Source organism: Oratosquilla oratoria, chromosome 2, assembly GCF_046742065.1.
Source record: "Oratosquilla oratoria isolate Oo_2021 chromosome 2, ASM4674206v1, whole genome shotgun sequence".
NCBI lineage: Eukaryota > Metazoa > Arthropoda > Malacostraca > Stomatopoda > Squillidae > Oratosquilla > Oratosquilla oratoria.
In genome coordinates this window covers 82,557,594-82,577,227 of record NC_134778.1, presented here as the reverse complement: position 1 = coordinate 82,577,227, position 19,634 = coordinate 82,557,594, and the positions used below count along the sequence as shown (strand labels likewise).

The 19,634-nt window shown below is 51.8% G+C and overlaps 1 protein-coding gene across 3 annotated transcripts in view; it reads right to left on the bottom strand.

Moving 5' to 3' along the window:
• NAT1 (N-acetyltransferase 1) overlaps window positions 1-19,634 on the bottom strand; it is a 63,593-nt gene that overhangs the window by 3,330 nt on the left and 40,629 nt on the right. For 2 of the 3 annotated variants that reach the window (XM_076211978.1, XM_076211987.1), the window contains exons 10-15: window positions 8,591-8,773; window positions 8,185-8,272; window positions 4,762-5,072; window positions 3,549-3,717; window positions 3,124-3,437; window positions 2,753-3,004 (exon numbers count right to left, since the gene is read on the bottom strand). In XM_076211978.1, coding sequence (XP_076068093.1) covers window positions 2,753-3,004; window positions 3,124-3,437; window positions 3,549-3,717; window positions 4,762-5,072; window positions 8,185-8,272; window positions 8,591-8,773 — 1,317 coding nt within the window. The remainder of the gene's footprint in view (window positions 1-2,752; window positions 3,005-3,123; window positions 3,438-3,548; window positions 3,718-4,761; window positions 5,073-8,184; window positions 8,273-8,590; window positions 8,774-19,634) is intronic. The other variant, XM_076211996.1, reaches the window with a different exon arrangement.

Sequence of the window (19,634 nt, the reverse complement as noted above, 5' to 3'; positions counted from 1 at the left end):
GGCTGGATATATACAGAGTCCCCATTGGGAGCTATTTATTTAATTTATTTATTATATATATATATATATATATATACACGCACCCCTGTGGTGGTATAGGGAAACAAACTTGGAGGTAGTAGTAGTGGTGGAAGTGGTGGTGGTGTAGTGGTGGGGATGGTAATGATGGTAATACTGGTGATGGCAATATTGGCCAAATGTGCACATGCACACACCCACACACGAGGCAATTTGGATTCAGACAAGATCATGTACCACTAATTTGATTTGTTTCTATTCAAGATTGATAGATATATTGCAAGAAAGGGATGGCTGGGCAGACTGTGCCTTCCTGGACTTACAAAAAGGCATTTGATAAGGTACCACACAGAAAATTGCTACATCAACTGGAAACAATAGGAGGCATACATGGAAAACTATTGAATTGGATGGAGGCCTTCCTACATGGAAGAAAAATGAGAATAGTCCTCAGAGACAAATATTCAAAATGAGAAGAAACGTGCAGTGGCATACCACAGGGGTCAGTACTAGCTCCGATAATGTTTGCTATGCATGTAAATGACATGGACAAAAGTATTGAATGTTACATGAACTTCTTTGTGGATGACGCAAAGTTATTAAGAGAAACTCTGAAATAGACTGACTCATTACAGAGTGATCTGAACAAAGTCTCAGAGTGGAGCAAGAAATGGGAAGTAGAATTCAACATAAAAAAATGCAGTATAATCAAATTTGGGAAAACCAAGAATAGAATATCAGGACAGTATAAAATTGACAGAAAAGAAGTAAAGAAAGTAAATTCTGAAAGGGACCTAGGAGTAATCATCACCAAAGACATGTCGCCAGATAAACATATAAATAAAATAGTCTGAGAAACATACAATTTGTTGAGATCAATAAAGGTGGCCTTTAAATACCTGGATAAGGAAATGATTAAGAAAATATTACAAACACTGATAAGGCCAAAACTGGAATATGCAGCACTGATATGGTCACCCACTACAAAAAAGGATACAAGAAAATTAGAAAGAAGCAACAACAAAGATGGCCCCAACACAAAGACTGGCAGAGCTGAAATTGCCAACCCTGGAACAAAGAAGAGAACAAGGGGACCTACTAACCATCTACAGAGTCATGAAAGAAAAAGAATGCCTTGATAGAGAGGACTTATTAAAGTGGGCCAGAGGAAAAACAAGAGGACATGCAATGAAACTGAGAGGACAACTACAGAAGAAACCTGAAAAAGAACAGCTTCCCACACAGAGTGATAGATATATGGAACAAATTGGATGAAAAAATAGTGTGTGCAAACACAATACAAGAACTCAAGAACAAACTTGATCTTGGGAGATACAAAAACGGGTCACCACGAGCATAGCTCCCCTTCCCATAAAATACAATTAGGTAAATACACTCACAAAAAAGTGTGTATAAGGGGGCTTTGCCACTGGTCCCATGCATATCACAGGTGACAAGTAAATGGGACGTAGTGAGGAGACTAGGAATCTTCTATTGAATTTTTTCCTGTGCAGTCAGGCATTAATAGGAGGAAGGGGGAAAGAGGAGGGGGAAAGAGGAGGAAAAAAGGAAGGGAAAAAACAAGTGAATGTAAATGTGTGGACTATGAGCCTTCACCTCAATTCCCCATTACAAGTAATCCAAATACTTAAAATTTTTAATACAAGTCAAATATTTGTACACACATTAAGTCACTTGATGTACTATGATGAATCACAATATGTACATTATGAAATATAAAATTACAGCTGCTATAGTAGTTCTCTTTCACCCAAAATGTTTATAACCACAGAAAACGAGACCAAGCCACTCGTCCCTCATAAAGGTTATTCTAAGGGCTTTATCAAAAGACCAGAATCACATTGCAATCTTCATCCCTTGTCCTTCTCATCACTTCACCTTTGCCCACATTTGTTTTCAGCTTCCACCTCTTCCCCACTTCACTACACTCACCAACTCCAAATGCCCAACCCCATCCACATATACATGTTGAACAACCATGGTGACAGTAAACATCCTTGGCACAGCCCCTGGCTCAAACCACTCACTCTCTCCATTCACAATTCTCCCAAACACAAGCTCTTTTAAGGTAAAAACTTTTGATCTCTCTCAACAGACCCCCTATCCTCTACATCCACAACATTCCAAAATGCCTAATAACACACATTTCAACCCAAAATTTCAAATACATACATATACCAGTGGCTATTTTCCCCCATATAAGGAAGGAAGGGAGGGAGAGAGAGAGAGAGAGAGAGAGAGAGAGAGAGAGAGAGAGAGAGAGAGAGAGAGAGAGAGGGAGGGAGGGAGGGAGGGAGAGAGAGAGGGAGGGAGAGAGAGAGAGAGAGAGAGAGAGAGAGAGAGAGAGAGAGAGAGAGAGAGAGAGAGAGAGAGAGAAATCCACTCCCACTCACCCCCCTCCCTCTTCTCTTGGCTCCTACTGGATGACAAGTCATCCCTGCATCTCGCCCACTGCCCTGGGTCAGAAGTATTGTAGCATGACAACACATCCACAGCAAGGCCACTTCATTTAATCAGTGACCCCCCACTTTCTATCCCCTCATGCAGAAAAAGAGATGTGGAGAAATCCCTTCAGGATGTGTCAAAATATCATCCACACATACTCCCTCACCCCATCCCACCCACTCCTTCCACACATCAAATAAAAAATGAAAATCCTATTCTATAAAAAACTATGTAGTGTCGACACATCTTGGAGACATTTTATGCTTACCTGAGTAATGTACTTGACTAAGACAGTCATCAGGGCATTAATAAATCCAGGTGCAGTGTAATGTGTAGAGTCCAGGTTATCCTTTATGTATTTGTAGAAGCTCTGGGGTGTTGGATCTCCCATTAAAGTCTTCAACAATTCTGCCTGAATCCTCAGAAGAGGGAACAGGAAGGAAAGGTGTCGATCTTCCAAAAGATCTGCTAACTTTTCCTTTGTCCGGTCTGCCTCAGGCAGTAGGTTCAACAGGTTTACCTATGAAGAAAAAAGATGAGAAAAAAAAAAAAAAAAAAAAAAAAAAAAAAAAATTATAAATATATCAATTCAACCATAATTTTTTATAAATGTCCTGGGATTATCACTGACATGCTCACCTTGCTATCATTGAATGTCTGAGTCAGCTTGACTTTCCCCATAAGCTTGTGCAGACCTTGCAAAGTTAGAAGGAACAGGGGAAAATGCTGACCCCCCTCCAGGGGTTCAGCCACCTCACTCAAGGTTAGTATGTTGTAAGCTACAGCATACCCTAGAATAGAGGCCATGTGGGACTTGACACGTGGAATGTCTGTGACTAGGTAGTCCAACTGACCAAGAACCTGTTTTACCCCATCAAAAAGGCGGTCGGGATTAATGATATTATCACTGCGCAGACGTTCCAGCAGCTGGCTTCCGTACTCACGTCCACTCTCTGCAATATTTTGTTTTCGTTTTACGTGAAATGTCAAAAACCAGGTAAAACATAATTATTCAAAAAGTTTAATTTTTCAATGTACTTGAAAATTAGATCACCGACACTAACCATTCTGCTCCAGAAGGTAAGTGATGATAGTGTGAACAGCATCTGCAGTTAGACGCTCAGGCACTTTGAGATTACGATAGTTATCCACTGCATCTTCTACATTCTGTTCTTTTATCAAATCCTCCACAACACTTTTGACACGTTTCAACCACTCATCTCTGCTTGGCCCCTAAATAAAACAAAAACAATAAATATACTAACACATTAGTCACCCTGTGTTTTACTGACTTGATACTTGTATCTTTTCATCTCTATATACCATCTTTCATGTGCTTTTCCATATCTGAGCATTCTCTTTACTTCTCTCAAATCACTTCCATACCCATTTCCTATGTGTGCTTCTCAATTCCCTGCACCCAAATGGGGGTACTAACAAATGCAGCCATCCAAGGCACACACCCACTTCCATCCAATACCCATCTTTTCCCTCTTATCTTAGCTCCTCATGCACACATAGTCATCCCTGTTCTGCTACCCTTCTTTAATATTTCCTTTACCACTTCTATGACATCACTTGTTAGGTGTGATACTGTCCAATAACAGTAGTCAAATTTATCTGATAAAATCCAATCCAATTACTAAACACCCTTTCATGTTTTTTCTTCCCTGTACTTTTCATTTCTTCAGGATCACACTGATACATGCACCTTCTGCCTTGCTCAAAACAACCCTACTGATTAGCTTATATTTTTCAACTTAACACAAGCCTCAAATGTTGCAAAACATTACATGTGTGCAAAGAATAAAAAGATGAGACTAGACTGGTAGATGACAATGTATAAAGTTAAGATGACAATAAGAATTACTGGGAAACCAAAGATATGAAGTAGTAAAGGAACATATATACCAAGGGCTTCTTTCCCCTTACAAGGGAAGTAGCCACTCACACCCATTCCACTCCCATCCACCACCATCATTTCCCTCAAATCTTAGCTCCTTGAGGATGAAGGGGCATTCCTATCTCCTGCCCACTGCCTGGATCAGAAGCAATGCAGCAAGAAACAGTACATCCACAGCTGGGCTGCTTCACTTACACGGCAACCCTTCCTCCTCATCCCCGTGGGGAAAATAGAGAAGGAATATATGGAAATGCATTAAAAATGTTTATACAGCAAGTATTTCACATCTATGAATACCTTATATCAAAAATTCAAGATTTAAGGCATTATTAGTACAATTGTTTAATTGCAAACGAAGCTGAAAGTGTTCATACCCTATCCCTCTTATTTGACTTGGACTTGTCCATTGATGCCTGTTTGATAAGGATGGGTGGTTCCTTGTGCAGCAATGGTGGTGTTGGTTTCTGATTGGGGGGCTGTGGTTGTGGGGCCAGAGGAAGGGCTGGGTGATCCTGATGGCCCTGGGGCAGAGCACCAAGAGCAGACTGAGGTAGAACACCAGGTGTCTTAGGCTTGAGCATCATACTGGTCGGAGCAGGGCGAAGAGAGACCTCACCATCCCCTGGTCCTCCCAGGCCACCACTGAACATTTTCTTGAAACGTGGAGGTAAATCCTTTGTGGCAACTATAAAAAGATGCATTATTTGTTAGGATAGTCCAGGAATCACTTCAGTTACTAGGATTAAAACCTTTTCAACACATATGAAACAGATCAATACTAAAATTTCTTATACATTTAGTTATTTCTAAAACCAATAGATGTACTACATATATTGCAATTAAATTGAAATCAGCCCTGAAATTACATACCAAAACAAATACAAATCAATCCATCCCTCTACCCAACCCCACCCTCAAGCTCCATCCAGTTCCCACTCTTTCCAGGACCCCCTACTCCCATCACTTCCTGATCTACCCCATGTGATGACCCTCTCAACTCCACATTTACCTTTAACCCAACACCCATTCTATCCATTCTTGTATACATTTAAAACCACTATCCATTCACTCCTATCCTTGGGACTCTCTTCCTTGTCTGACCCATTCCTCTTACATTAAATGCCCTGTCCATCCACCTCATCCTTGGTCTTCCTTTCAGGTGTAGAAAGCAGTTTTATAGACCTAACAACTCTCTTTCCACCTCCATTCTCTGCTTCATTTCCACATTTCCCACTCAATCCACCCTTGTAACATCAAAGCTCTCTCACATTTTGGCTCTTCCTTTCTGCCTCCCTCAAATGAAGTCTCTACTCCATACAGTGCTGTGAGCACAATCCTTGTATGACCTTCTCTTGTGTGCATCCCCATTAAACATTAGACATCATTTGTCCCCCTTTACAATTTATATACCTTCACTTTCCTAATCTATTCACTGGCATGTGAAACACACACACACACACATATATACCGTATATACTTGCATATAGGCCGCACTTTTTTAAACTAAATATTTCGCCAAAATCAGGGGTGTGACCTATCCACTCGACATTAATGAGGGGCAACACTACTCTGTCACCGAAGTCGCAACAAGTGGTGATTTCAATGTGACAATGACACAGAATTTCAGTGGTGTTCGCACAATATGCATCAGAAAGCTTTTCAAGCCTTTTGTTTCTCTGCTTTAAACTGAACTACTGCTGTTAGAGAATAATATATAAATTATAATAAAATCATAAAATATTTTGAAGACGTTTCCAATATTTAAAACAAGTGGAACTTTCGAAATCAGATCAAGAATATTAACAATTGCTTTGGAATGTATTCCAAACCTTGGGAAAACCCTGAATTCTTGTGTTTATAAGCAATGCGACCTTGACCCTTTGTTTACCGTACGTTACTAGACATCACTTGCTTCACTCGTGGCTGCATTTCTGTGGTATGTGCGCAAAATATGCTTTCGTAACATAGCTAAACAAACTTATGATTTTCGTAATAAAAAATTATTATTTTCGTAACCTTCCATTAGGCCTACCGTACTGTTAGATCTACGGTAGATCGCACGGAGTTTAAGGCCTAAACTGCAAACCCTAATCATGAGTACTGATAAGAGAAAGAGCTATGAAGTAGGTTTTAAGCTGAAAGTGGTGGATTATGCAGAACATGGAAACAGATCTGCAGAAAGGGAGTTTGGGGTTTCAGAAAAGGTAGTGAGGGAATGGAGAAAGCAGAAAGATCAGCTTAAAGAAATTTTCTTCTATACTGTTGTATAGTGTCCAGTTGACAGTTAAACTCTATTGATTTTTTTTGTTAAGTTGACTATAACGTTTTTTACGCAAGTGCATTTGTTTATGATTATAATTTTAGAAAAGCAACCATTGTTTATGCAAGTTGGCATTATGCCCACGTGTGATAGTTGGACAATCTACCTGTGTTCTAATATTAAAATTTTGTGAGTAAAGTTTTGAAATAAAGTTAATCTGATAATTTTTATGTTTGAATGGGTCTTATAAACTGCCAGATTATAGTGCAACCTATCCACGGGTCAACCACAAATAACCACTTTGACAACCACAAACTAGCAGTGTGACCTATACACGAGTATATACGGTATATACATATATATAAAATAGAATAAATCCTCTCACCCAGCAAATTCATCCAACTTTAAATCCCTATCAAACTCATCCAACCTTAAGCCATCATTACTGTATATACCATCACCTTTTGCCCATATTTATTTTCAACCTTCTCCTCTTACCCTTTCAAAATCCACCTCCAACTACTTTAGTCAATCTCCAAATTCAGTCACAAGCACAGGCTCTCCAAAAGCATCAACAAGTTCATTTCCCACTTCCCTACATTCTCACTCACCTATGACTCACGTTCACCTCACATACAAAAGATAAAACAATGTACAGTAAAAGCTCTTTTATCCATTATTCACATATCCAGCTCCTTCTTATAACCGGCATATTATTCACGAGGAAATAACAATTTTGTATAAAAATGTAAAAATTCGAAAAAATAAAATCTAAAATTCCCGCGCCACTCTCGCCACCGCCAGAGGTAGCGCACATTTTTCCCGCCAACTCCCACAAATTCTGCTGCTCCGTCAGGCCCAGTGCCCACTGTAATAAGACGCCTGATGTTAAGCGTGCGACTGCCTATTAGCAACTCTCTCAACACACAAGCACATACCGACAGCAAAGGAAGGCAGTGATGGCTGAGTTGAAGGATATGCGTGGTAGTGCTAAGCTTAGCATCACTGATGAAGCTCTTCACGAGTGGATGGAGGTCGACAATGACGAAGCTATCACCCCCACACTAACTGATGATGAAATCATTCAGGCAGTGATTGAGGAGAAGCATGGTAAGGAAACAGAGGCTGATAGTGAAGAGGAAGATGACCCAGAGCCAAGAGTAACGTGGAAGGATGCCACTAAAGGATTGGCAACATTTATCAAGTTTGCGGAGCAGTGCACCTACATGGGGACTCACGACGCGATGTCTCTTCACTGTCTTCAAAATGAATTTTTAATGCAGAGACAAACATTCTAAACAAAGAGACATACGTGATTTCATGAAAATAAATAAAGATAAATAAATATGAATATACTGGTAAATAAATAAACAACAAAAGTGAAGCCATTGAATGAATTTTATTTAAGTACTCTATGAATAAAGGCAATAAATGTATTTTTTTAATATTCCTTCTCGTAACCAGGATTTCCCCTTTCCTGTATGTCTTTGGTCCCACTCGTGCCAGTTAAAAGAACTTGTACTGTATATATACTCACTACTGTTGTAATTCTGTTGTTGGTTATACTGATTGTTCTGTTGCTGTCTGTTATAACTCTGGTTGCTGAAATGCTTGTTCTGGTAAAACTGGAAAACATACAAGAAGAAATAAAAAGTTAAAAGTACAAGTAGCTTTACTTTTCCACTCAATTTTCTAAAAGCAATTTACACCTTTACTTTTGCCTTAGTTTACCCAATTACTTGTCTAATCTATCCTTTCAACGAACATGTGTTCACAACGATGACTATAAAAACAGTGGATGTTCTTTGCATTACATCAATGTATATTGGTCACCAGCTTGTAGATTACGAAAATGGGGGCAGTCACTAGCTGTCACCTCTCTTTACATACAATAGTGAAGAGGGGGAAAAAATACACATATACACACGCACAACCATACTTACTCCACCCTGCTGTTGTCTTGGTCGGTAACTACCACCACCCCCTCCTCCACTGAATCCATTTGATTCATAGCCATATTTATCTGGTTGTGATGAAATCACTCCAGGGCCTGTTCCTAGAGTTGTCACTGCTCCCATTGGCGGCATCCCAAACACATCCTCCATTCCTACTCTGTTTGAGTTTGCCTGCAAGTCAATATAAATTCTAATACATATACTAATGCCTTAATCCCCCTCTGGTAAGGGTAATGACCGAGTACTATTATCATTTTGCCTGAATATACAAGAGAAAATACAAGTCCTAAATCCCCATATCAAATCAAAGGTACACATTAACACACACAATAGAATATGGTGGGAAGAGAGGCGAGAGGACTTTTGCCAGAGATCAGATTATATGAAAATATATGGCAGAGAAGAAACTGAAGGACTGAGAGAGACAAGTTAGATGTGAAAATGAAATGAGGGCCACAGATGTTTGATGTGATCATTCTTTGAGTGGTGATTAGTGTCCACTTGTATAATAATGCTGAGAGACTGGTCTGTAGGGATATCTCCAACACCCCTCACCTATATATATATATATATATATATATATATATATATATATATATATATATAAATATATATATATATATATATGTATCCCCTCACCTAACATATATATCATATGTATGTATACGTGTACGTATATAAATACATATACTAAAGGCTTTTTCCCCCCCCTTATAAGGGAGGTAGCCAAAAACAAAGGCATAAATACCACTCCAACATATTCCATCCCTAACATACTCCCCTCCCCTCCACCCTCTTATCTTGGCACCTCCTGGACGATGGGTCATCCCTGCATCTTGCCTACTGCCTTGGGTCAGTGTATATAAATATGGGTAAAAGTAAGGTGACGAGATGTGCAAGGGTAGAGGGTGGCAGTGAGTTGGAAGTAAGTCTAAAAGGAAAGGGGGGAGAGAGAGAGGAGGGGGGAGAGAGGAGGAGGGGGGAGAGAGGAGGAGGGGGGAGAGAGGAGGAGGGGGGAGAGAGAGAGGAGGGGGGAGAGAGAGAGGAGGGGGAGAGAGAGAGAGGAGAGACAGAGGCAGGAAGAGATAGAGGAGGGAAGAGAGAGAGCAGGAGGAGGGGGGAGAGAGAGAGCAGGAGGAGGGGGGAGAGAGAGAGAGGGGGGGAGAGAGAGAGAGGGGGAGAGAGAGAGAGCGGGAGGGGGAGAGAGAGAGTGGAGAGAGGGAGAGAGGGAGGGAGAGAGAGGGAGAGAGGGAGGGAGAGAGAGGGGGAGGAGGGGAGAGAGAGGGAGAGAGGGAGGGAGAGAGAGAGAGGGAGGAGGGGAGAGAGTGGGAGGAGGGGAGAGAGTGGGAGGAGGGGAGAGAGAGTGGGAGGAGGGGAGAGAGAGTGGGAGGAGGGGAGAGAGAGTGGGAGGAGGGGAGAGAGAGTGGGAGGAGGGGAGAGAGAGTGGGAGGAGGGGAGAGAGAGTGGGAGGAGGGGAGAGAGAGTGGGAGGGGAGAGAGAGTGGGAGGGGAGAGAGAGTGGGAGGGGAGAGAGAGTGGGAGGGGAGAGAGTGTGGGAGGAGGGAGAGAGTGTGGGAGGAGGGAGAGAGTGTGGGAGGAGGGAGAGAGTGTGGGAGGAGGGAGAGAGTGTGGGAGGAGGGAGAGAGTGTGGGAGGAGGGAGAGAGTGGGAGGGGAGAGGAGTGGGGTGGAGGGGAGAGGAGTGGGAGGAGGGGGAGAGAGAGTGGGAGGAGGGGGAGGAGAGAGAGTGGGAGGAGGAGGAGAGAGAGTGGGAGGAGGGGAGAGAGAGTGGGAGGAGGGGAGAGGGGGTGAGTGGGAGGAGGGGCGAGGGGGTGAGTGGGAGGAAGGGAGAGAGATGCGAGTGGGAGGAGGGGAGAGATGCGAGTGGGAGGAGGGGAGAGAGTGGGAGGAGGGGAGAGAGTGGGAGGAGGGGAGAGAGTGGGAGGAGGGGAGAGAGAGTGGGAGGAGGGGAGAGAGAGTGGGAGGAGGGGGGGGAGAGAGAGTGGGAGGAGGGGAGAGAGGGAGAGAGTGGGAGGAGAGGAGAGAGGGAGAGAGTGGGAGGAGAGGAGAAAGGGAGAGGGAGAGAGTGGGAGGAGAGGAGAAAGGGAGAGAGTGGGAGGAGGGGAGTGGGAGGAGGGGAGAGAGGGAGAGGGAGAGAGTGGGAGGAGGGGAGAGAGGGAGAGGGAGAGAGTGGGAGGAGGGAGAGAGGGCGAGGGAGGATAGAGGGCGAGGGAGGAGAGTGGGAGGAGGGGAGAGAGGGAGGGAGAGTGGGAGGAGGGGGAGAGAGGGGGGAAGGGGTGGAGAGGGAGGGGAGAGGAGGAGGAGAGGAGGAGGGGGAGGAGAGGGGGGGGGAGAAGAGGGGGAGAGTGAGGGGGGAGGTGGGGAGGGAGGGGAGAGAGGGAGGAGGAGGGGGAGGGGGAGAGGGAGGGGAGGGGAGGGAGGGGGAAAGGGAGGGTGGAGGGGGACAGGAAGGAGGGGGGGGGGAGGAGGAGGGGAGAGAGTGAGGAGGGAGGGGAGAGAGGGAGGGTGGAGGGGAGGAGGGAGGGGAGGGGAGGGGGAGAGGGAGGGAGAGGAGGGGGAGGGGGAGGGGGGGGAGGGGAGGAGGGAGAGGGGGGGAGGGGAGGGAGGGTGGGAGGTGGAGGGGGAGAGAGAGGGGGAGAGGGGAGAGAGGGGGAGGGGGGGAGGGGGAGAGGAGGAGGGGAGGAGTGAGAGGAGGGGGGAGAGAGAGGAGAGGAGGGGGAGGGGAGGAGAGGAGAGGGGAGAGTGAGAGGGGGGGGGGGGTGGGGGGGGAGAGAGGGGAGGAGGGGGGAGAGAGGGGGAGGAGGGGAGAGGGAGGAGGAGGGGAGAGAGGGGGAGGGAGGAGGGGAGAGAGAGGGAGGAGGGGGAGTGAGAGGAGGGGGGAGAGAAAGGGAGGAGGGGGGAGAGAGTGAGAGGAGGGGGGGAGAGAGTGAGTGAGAGGAGAAGGCGAGAGAGGGGAGGAGGGGAGAGAGTGGAGAGGGGGGAGAGGGGGAGGAGGGGGGAGAGTGAGAAGGGAGGGAGAGGGGGGGAGAGAGTGAGAGGAGGGGGAGAGAGTGAGAGGAGGGGGGAGAGAGGAGGGGGAGAGAGTGAGAGGAGGGTGAGAGAGTGAGAGGAGGGGGAGAGAGTGAGAGGAGGGGGGAGAGTGAGAGGAGGGGGGAGAGTGAGAGGAGGGGGGAGAGGAGGGGGAGGGGGAGGAGAGGGGGGGGGAGGGAGGGGAGGGGGGGGAGGGGAGAGGAGTGGGGAGAGTGTGAGAGGAGGGGGAGAGGTGAGGGAGGGGGGGGAGTGAGAGGAGGGGGGAAGAGTGAGAGGGAGGGGGGGAGGAGTGAGGGAGAGTGGGGAGGGGGGGAGAGTGAGAGGAGGGGGAGAGTGTGAGAGGAGGGGGGAGAGTGAGAGGAGGGGGGAGAGTGAGAGGAGGGGGGAGAGGAGGGGGGAGAGTGAGAGGAGGGGGAGAGAGTGAGAGGAGGGGGAGAGGGGAGAGAGGGGGGAGAGGAGGGGGGGGAGAGAGGAGGGGGAGAGAGGAGAGAGAGGAGGGGGGAGAGAGAGAGAGAGGGGGGGAGAGAGGAGAGGGAGAGAGAGGAGGGGGGTGAGTGAGTGAGGGGGAGAGAGGAGAGGAGGGGGAGAGAGGAGAGGGAGGGGGGGGAGAGGAGAGGAGTGGGGAGAGAGGAGGGGGGGGGAGAGAGAGGGGAGGAGGGGAGGAGGGGGAGAGAGAGAGGGGGAGGGGAGGGAGAGGAGGGGAGAGAGGAGGGGGAGAGAGGAGAGAGAGGAGGGGGAGAGAGGAGAGGAGGGGGAGGAGAGGGAGGGGGAGAGGAGGAGGGGAGAGAGAGGGAGGGGGAGAGGACAGGAGGGGGAGAGGAGAGTGAGGAGGGGAGAGAGGAGAGGAGGGGGAGAGAGAGGAGGGGGAGAGAGGAGAGGAGGGGGAGAGAGGAGAGGAGGGGGAGAGAGGAGAGGAGGGGGAGAGAGGAGAGGAGGGGGAGAGAGGAGAGGAGGGGGAGAGAGGAGAGGAGGGGGAGAGAGACAGGAGGGGGAGAGACAGGAGGGGAGGGAGAGAGAGAGAGAGAGTGAGAGATTGAGAGAGGGGGGAGAGATTGAGAGAGGGGGGAGAGATTGAGAGAGGGGGGAGAGAAAGACAGGAGGGGAGAGAAAGACAGGAGGGGAGAGAAAGACAGGAGGGGAGAGAAAGACAGGAGGGGAGAGAAAGACAGGAGGGGAGAGAAAGACAGGAGGGGAGAGAGAGGAGGGAGAGGAGGGAGAGGAGAAGGAGGGGGAGGAGACAGTGGGGGGAGAGAGAGAAAGAGGGGGGGAGAGAGAGGGAGAGGGGAGGGGCGAGAGGAGGAGGGAGAGATTGAGAAAGGAGGAGGGAGAGATTGAGAAAGGAGGAGGGAGAGATTGAGAAAGGAGGAGGGAGAGATTGAGAAAGGAGGAGGAGAGAGATTGAGAAAGGAGGAGGGAGAGATTGAGAAAGGAGGAGGGAGAGAGAAAGGAGGAGGGAGAGAGAAAGGAGGAGGCGAGAGAGAGAAAGGAGGGGGCGAGAGGAAAGGAGGAGGCGAGAGAGAGAGATGAGGGGGGAGAGAGGAGAGGAGGGGGATGAGAGGGAAGGAGGGGGAGAGAGACAGGAGGGGGAGAGAGGAGGGGGAGAGAGACAGGAGGGGGAGAGACAGGAGGGGGAGAGACAGGAGGGGGAGAGACAGGAGGGGGAGAGAGACAGGAGGGGAGGGGAGAGAGAGTGAGAGAGAGAGAGGGGGGAGAGAGAAAGACAGGAGGGGAGATAAAGACAGGAGGGGAGAGAAAGACAGGAGGGGAGAGAAAGACAGGAGGGGAGAGAAAGACAGGAGGGGAGAGAAAGACAGGAGGGGGAGAGAAAGACAGGAGGGGAGAGAAAGAAAGGATGGAGGCGAGGCGCGAAAGGACAGGAGGAGGAGGAGAGGACAGTAGGGGGAGAGAAAGACAGTAGGGGGTGAGAGAGACAGTAGGGGGTGAGAGAGACAGTAGGGGGAGGGAGAGACAGTAGGGGGAGGGAGAGACAGGAGGGGGAGAGAGAGAAAGGAGGAGGCGGGAGAGACAGGAGGAGGCGAGAGAGAAAGGAGGAGGCGAGAGAGAAAGGAGGAGGCGAGAGAGAAAGGAGGAGGCGAGAGAGAAAGGAGGAGGCGAGAGAGAAAGGAGGAGGCGAGAGAGAAAGGAGGAGGCGAGAGAGAAAGGAGGAGGCGAGAGAGAAAGGAGGAGGCGAGAGAGAAAGGAGGAGGCGAGAGAGAAAGGAGGAGGCGAGAGAGAAAGGAGGAGGCGAGAGAGAAAGGAGGAGGCGAGAGAGAAAGGAGGAGGCGAGAGAGAAAGGAGGAGGTGAGAGAGAAAGGAGTTGGCGAGAGAGAAAGGAGTTGGCGAGAGAGAAAGGAGTTGGCGAGAGAGAAAGGAGTTGGCGCGAAAGGAGGGGGGGGGGCGAGAGAGACAGGAGGGGGAGAGAGACAGGAGGGGGAGAGAGAGAGAGACAGGAGGGGGAGAGAGAGAGAGACAGGAGGGGGAGAGAGAGAGACAGGAGGGGGAGAGAGAGAGAGCGAGGAAGAGCGGGGAGGAGCAGAGAGTGAGAGACAGGAGGGGGAGAGAGAGACAGGAGGAGTGGAGAGAGGTAGGAAGGAGGTGAGGGGCGAGAGAGGAGGGAGGGGAGAGAGACACAGGAGGGAGAGAGAGGAAGGAGGGAGAGAGAGACAGGAGGGAGAGAGAGGGTAGGAGGGAGCGGAGGACAGGAGGGATGAGAGAGGAAGGATGGGCATGGGGAGGAGAGAAGGAGGGAGAGAGAGACAGGAGGGAGAGAGAGACAGGAGGGAGAGAGAGGAAGGAGGGAGAGAGAGACAGGAGGGAGAGAGAGGAAGGAGGGAGAGAGAGGAAGGAGGGAGAGAGAGACAGGAGGGAGAGAGAGACAGGAGGGAGAGAGACAGGAGGGAGAGAGACAGGAGGGGGGAGAGATAGACAGGAAGGGGAGAGATAGACAGGAGGGGGATAGACAGGAGGGGGAGAGAGACAGGAGGGGGAGAGAGACAAGAGGGGGAGAGACGGAGACAGGGGGGGAGAGAGAAAGGAGTTGGCGAGAAAGACAGGAGGGGAAGAGAGACAGGAAGGAGGGAGAGATAGCAGGGGGAGAGAGACAGGAAGGAGGGAGAGATAGCAGGGGGAGAGAGACAGGAGAGGGGAGAGATAGCAGGGGGAGAGAGACAGGAGGGGGAGAGACAGGAGAGGGGAGAGATAGACAGGAGGGGGAGAGATAGACAGGAGGGGGGTAGAGACAGGGAGACAGGAGGGGGGTAGAGACAGGGAGACAGGAGGGGGAGAGACAGGGAGACAGGAGGGGGAGAGACAGGGAGACAGGAGGGGGAGAGACGGAGACAGGAGGGGGAGAGAGAGAGATGGAGACAGGAGGGGGAGAGAGAGATGTAGAGAGGTGGGGGCGAGAGAGAGGGAGACAGGAGGGGGAGAGAGAGAGATGGAGGACAGGAGGGGGGGGGAGAGAGTGGATGGAGACGGAGGTGGGGGGAGTTGGAGAGAGAGATGGAGGCAGGAGGGGGAGAGAGATGGAGAGAGGAGGGGGAGACAGAGATGGAGACAGAAGGGGGAGAGAGAGATGGAGACAGGAGGGGGAGAGAGAGATGGAGACAGGAGGGGAAGGGAGAGATGGAGGACAGGAGGGGGGAGAGAGCAGAGATGGAGACAGGGCCAGGAGTGGGAGAGAGAGAGATGGAGACAGGAGGGGGGAGAGAGAGAGAGAGTTGGAGGACAGCGAGGGGGAGAGAGAGAGATGGAGACAGGAGGGGGAGAGAGAGATGGAGACAGGAGGGGGAGAGAGAGATGGAGACAGGAGGGGGAGAGAGAGAGATGGAGACAGGAGGGGGAGAGAGAGATGGAGACAGGAGGGGGAGAGAGAGAGATGGAGACAGGAGGGGGAGAGAGATGGAGACAGGAGGGGGAGAGAGATGGAGACAGGAGGGGGAGAGAGATGGAGACAGGAGGGGGAGAGAGAGATGGAGACAGGAGGGGGAGAGAGAGATGGAGACAGGAGGGGGAGAGAGAGATGGAGACAGGGGGGGGGGAGAGAGAGATGGAGGCCAGGAGGGGGAGAGAGAGAGATGGAGACAGGAGTGGGAGAGGAGAGAGATGGAGACAGGAGGGGGAGAGAGATGGAGACAGGAGGGGGAGAGAGAGATGGAGACAGGAGGGGGAGAGAGAGAGATGAGTAGACGGAGGGGGGAGAGATGAGAGATGGGAGACAGGCGGGGGAGAGAGAGAGATGGAGACAGGAGGGGGAGAGAGAGAGATGGAGACAGGAGGGGGAGAGAGAGATGGAGACAGGAGGGGGGACAGGAGAGAGATGGAGACAGGAGGGGGACGAAGAGAGACAGGAGAGGAGGAGGGAGATGACAGACAGGAGGGGAGAGAGAGACAGGAGAGGAGGGGGAGAGAGAGACAGGAGAGGGGGAGAGAGAGACAGGAGAGGAGGGGGAGAGAGAGACAGGAGAGGATGGGGAGAGAGAGACAGGAGAGGAGGGGGAGAGAGAGACAGGAGAGGAGGGGGAGAGAGAGACAGGAGAGGGGGGGGAGAGAGAGACAGGTGGGGAGAGAGAGAGAGAGACAGGAGAGGAGGGGGAGAGACAGGAGAGGAGGGGGAGAGAGAGACAGGAGAGGAGGGGGAGAGAGAGACAGGAGAGGATGGGGAGAGAGAGACAGGAGAGGATGGGGAGAGAGAGACAGGAGAGGAGGGGGAGAGAGAGACAGGAGAGGAGGGGGAGAGAGAGACAGGAGAGGAGGGGGAGAGAGAGACAGGAGAGGAGGGGGAGAGAGAGACAGGAGAGGAGGGGGAGAGAGAGACAGGAGAGGAGGGGGAGAGAGAGAGAAATGAGAGGAGGGGGAGAGAGAGACAGGAGAGGAGGGGGAGAGAGAGACAGGAGAGGAGGGGGAGAGAGAGACAGGAGAGGAGGGGGAGAGAGAGACAGGAGAGGAGGGGGAGAGAGAGACAGGAGAGGAGGGGGAGAGAGAGACAGGAGAGGAGGGGGAGAGAGAGACAGGAGAGGAGGGGGAGAGAGAGACAGGAGAGGAGGGGGAGAGAGAGACAGGAGAGGAGGGGGAGAGAGAGACAGGAGAGGAGGGGGAGAGAGAGACAGGAGAGGAGGGGGAGAGAGAGACAGGAGAGGGGGGGGAGAGAGACGGGAGGGGGGGGGGAGAGAGAGACAGGTGAGGTGGGGGGGAGAGAGACAGGAGAGGAGGGGGAGAGAGAGAGACAGGAGAGGAGGGGGAGAGAGAGACAGGAGAGGAGGGGGAGAGAGAGGGAGATAGAGACAGGAGAGGAGGGGGAGAGAGAGACAGGAGAGGAGGGGGAGAGACAGGAGAGAGACAGGAGAGGAGGGGGAGAGAGAGACAGGAGAGGAGGGGGAGAGAGAGACAGGAGAGGGGGAGAGGACAGGAGAGGAGGGGGAGAGAGAGACAGGAGAGGAGAGGGAGAGAGAGAGGGTGGAGAGGAGGGGGAGAGAGAGAGAGAGTGGAGAGAGAGAGGGTGGAGAGGAGGGGGAGAGAGAGACAGGAGAGGAGGGGGAGAGAGACAGGAGAGGAGGGGGAGAGAGAGACAGGAGAGGAGGGGGAGAGAGACAGGAGAGGAGGGGGAGAGAGAGACAGGAGAGGAGGGGGAGAGAGAGACAGGAGAGGAGGGGGAGAGAGAGACAGGAGAGGAGGGGGAGAGAGAGACAGGAGAGGAGGGTGAGAGAGAGAGAGGACAGAGAGAGAGGGGGGGAGAGAGAGACAGGAGAGGAGGGGGAGAGAGAGACAGGAGAGGAGGGGGAGAGAGAGACAGGAGAGGAGGGTGAGAGAGAGAGACAGGAGAGGAGGGGGAGAGAGAGAGACAGGAGAGGAGGGGGAGAGAGAGACAGGAGAGGAGGGAGAGAGAGACAGGAGAGGAGGGGGAGAGAGAGACAGGAGAGGAGGGGGAGAGAGAGACAGGAGAGGAGGGGGAGAGAGACAGGAGAGGAGGGGGAGAGAGACAGGAGAGGAGGGGGAGAGAGAGACAGGAGAGGAGGGGGAGAGAGACAGGAGAGGAGGGGGAGAGACAGGAGAGGAGGGGGAGAGACAGGAGAGGAGGGGGAGAGAGACAGGAGAGGAGGGGGAGAGAGAGACAGGAGAGGAGGGGCAGAGAGAGACAGGAGAGGAGGGAGAGAGACAGGAGAGGAGGGGGAGAGACAGGAGAGGAGGGGGAGAGAGAGACAGGAGAGGAGGGGGAGAGAGAGACAGGAGAGGAGGGGGAGAGACAGGAGAGGAGGGGGAGAGACAGGAGAGGAGGGGGAGAGACAGGTAAGCACGGGGCGAGAGAGACAGGAGAGGAGGGGGAGAGACAGGAGAGGAGGGGGAGAGACAGGAGAGGGGGAGAGACAGGAGAGGAGGGGGAGAGACAGGAGAGGAGGGGGAGAGACAGGAGAGGAGGGGGAGAGAGACAGGAGAGGAGGGGGAGAGAGACAGGAGAGGAGGGGGAGAGAGACAGGAGAGGAGGGGGAGAGAGACAGGAGAGGAGGGGGAGAGAGACAGGAGAGGAGGGGGAGAGACAGGAGAGGAGGGGGAGAGACAGGAGAGGAGGGGGAGAGACAGGAGAGGAGGGGGAGAGACAGGAGAGGAGGGGGAGAGACAGGAGAGGAGGGGGAGAGACAAGAGAGGAGGGGGAGAGACAAGAGAGGAGGGGGGATAGAGGAGAGGGGGGAGAGAGGAGAGAGAGAGGAGAGGGGGGAGAGAGAGAGGAGAGGGGGGAGAGAGAGAGGAGAGGGGGGAGAGAGAGGAGAGGGGGGAGAGAGAGAGGAGAGGGGGGAGAGAGAGAGGAGAGGGGGGAGAGAGGAGCGGGGGGAGAGAGAGAGGAGAGGGGGGGGGAGAGAGAGGAGAGGGGGGGAGAGAGAGGAGAGGGGAGGGGAGGAGGGAGAGGAGAGGGGGAGAGAGGGGGAGAGAGAGAGAGGAGAGGGGGAGAGAGGAGAGAGAGGAGAGGGGGGGGAGAGAGAGGAGAGGGGGGGAGAGAGAGGAGAGGGGGGGAGAGAGAGGAGAGGGGGGGAGAGAGAGGAGAGGGGAGAGAGAGAGAGGAGAGGGGAGAGAGAGAGAGGAGAGGGGAGAGAGAGAGAGGGAGATGAGAGGGGAGAGAGAGAGAGGGAGATGAGAGGGGAGAGAGGAGAGGGGAAGGGGAGGAGGGGAGAAAGGGGAAGGGGAGGAGGGGAGAAAGGGGAAGGGGAGGAGGGGAGAAAGGGGAAGGGGAGGAGGGGAGAAAGGGGAAGGGGAGAAGGAGGGGGGAGAGAGAAGGGGAGAAGGAGGAGAGAGGAGAGGGGGGAGAGAGAGGAGAGGGGGGAGAGAGAGGAGAGAGAGGAGAGGGGGAGAGAGAGGAGAGGGGGAGAGAGAGAGGAGAGAGAGAGAGGAGAGGGGAGAGAGAGAGAGAGGAGAGGGGAGAGAGAGAGAGAGAGAGAGGAGAGAGAGAGAGGAGAGGGGAGAGAGAGGAGAGGGGAGAGAGAGGAGAGGGGAGAGAGAGGAGAGGGGAGAGAGAGGAGAGGGGAGAGAGAGGAGAGGGGAGAGAGAGGAGAGGGGAGAGAGAAAGGGGAAGGGGAGGAGGGGGAGAGAAAGGGGAAGGGGAGGAGGGGGAGAGAAAGGGGAAGGGGAGGAGGGGGAGAGAAAGGGGAAGGGGAGGAGGGGGAGAGAAAGGGGAAGGGGAGGAGGGGGAGAGAGAGAAGGGGAGAAGGAGGGGGGAGAGAGAGAAGGGGATAAGGAGGGGGGAGAGAGAGAAGGGGAGAAGGAGGGGGGAGAGAGAGAAGGGGAGAAGGAGGGGGGAGAGAGAGAAGGGGAGAAGGAGGGGGGAGAGAGAGAAGGGGAGAAGGAGGGGGGAGAGAGAGAAGGGGAGAAGGAGGGGGGAGAGAGAGAAGGGGAGAAGGAGGGGGGAGAGAGAGAAGGGGAGAAGGAGGGGGGAGAGAGAAGGGGAGAGAGGAGTGGGGAAAGAGGAGTGAGGAGAGAGAAGAGATGGGGAGGGATG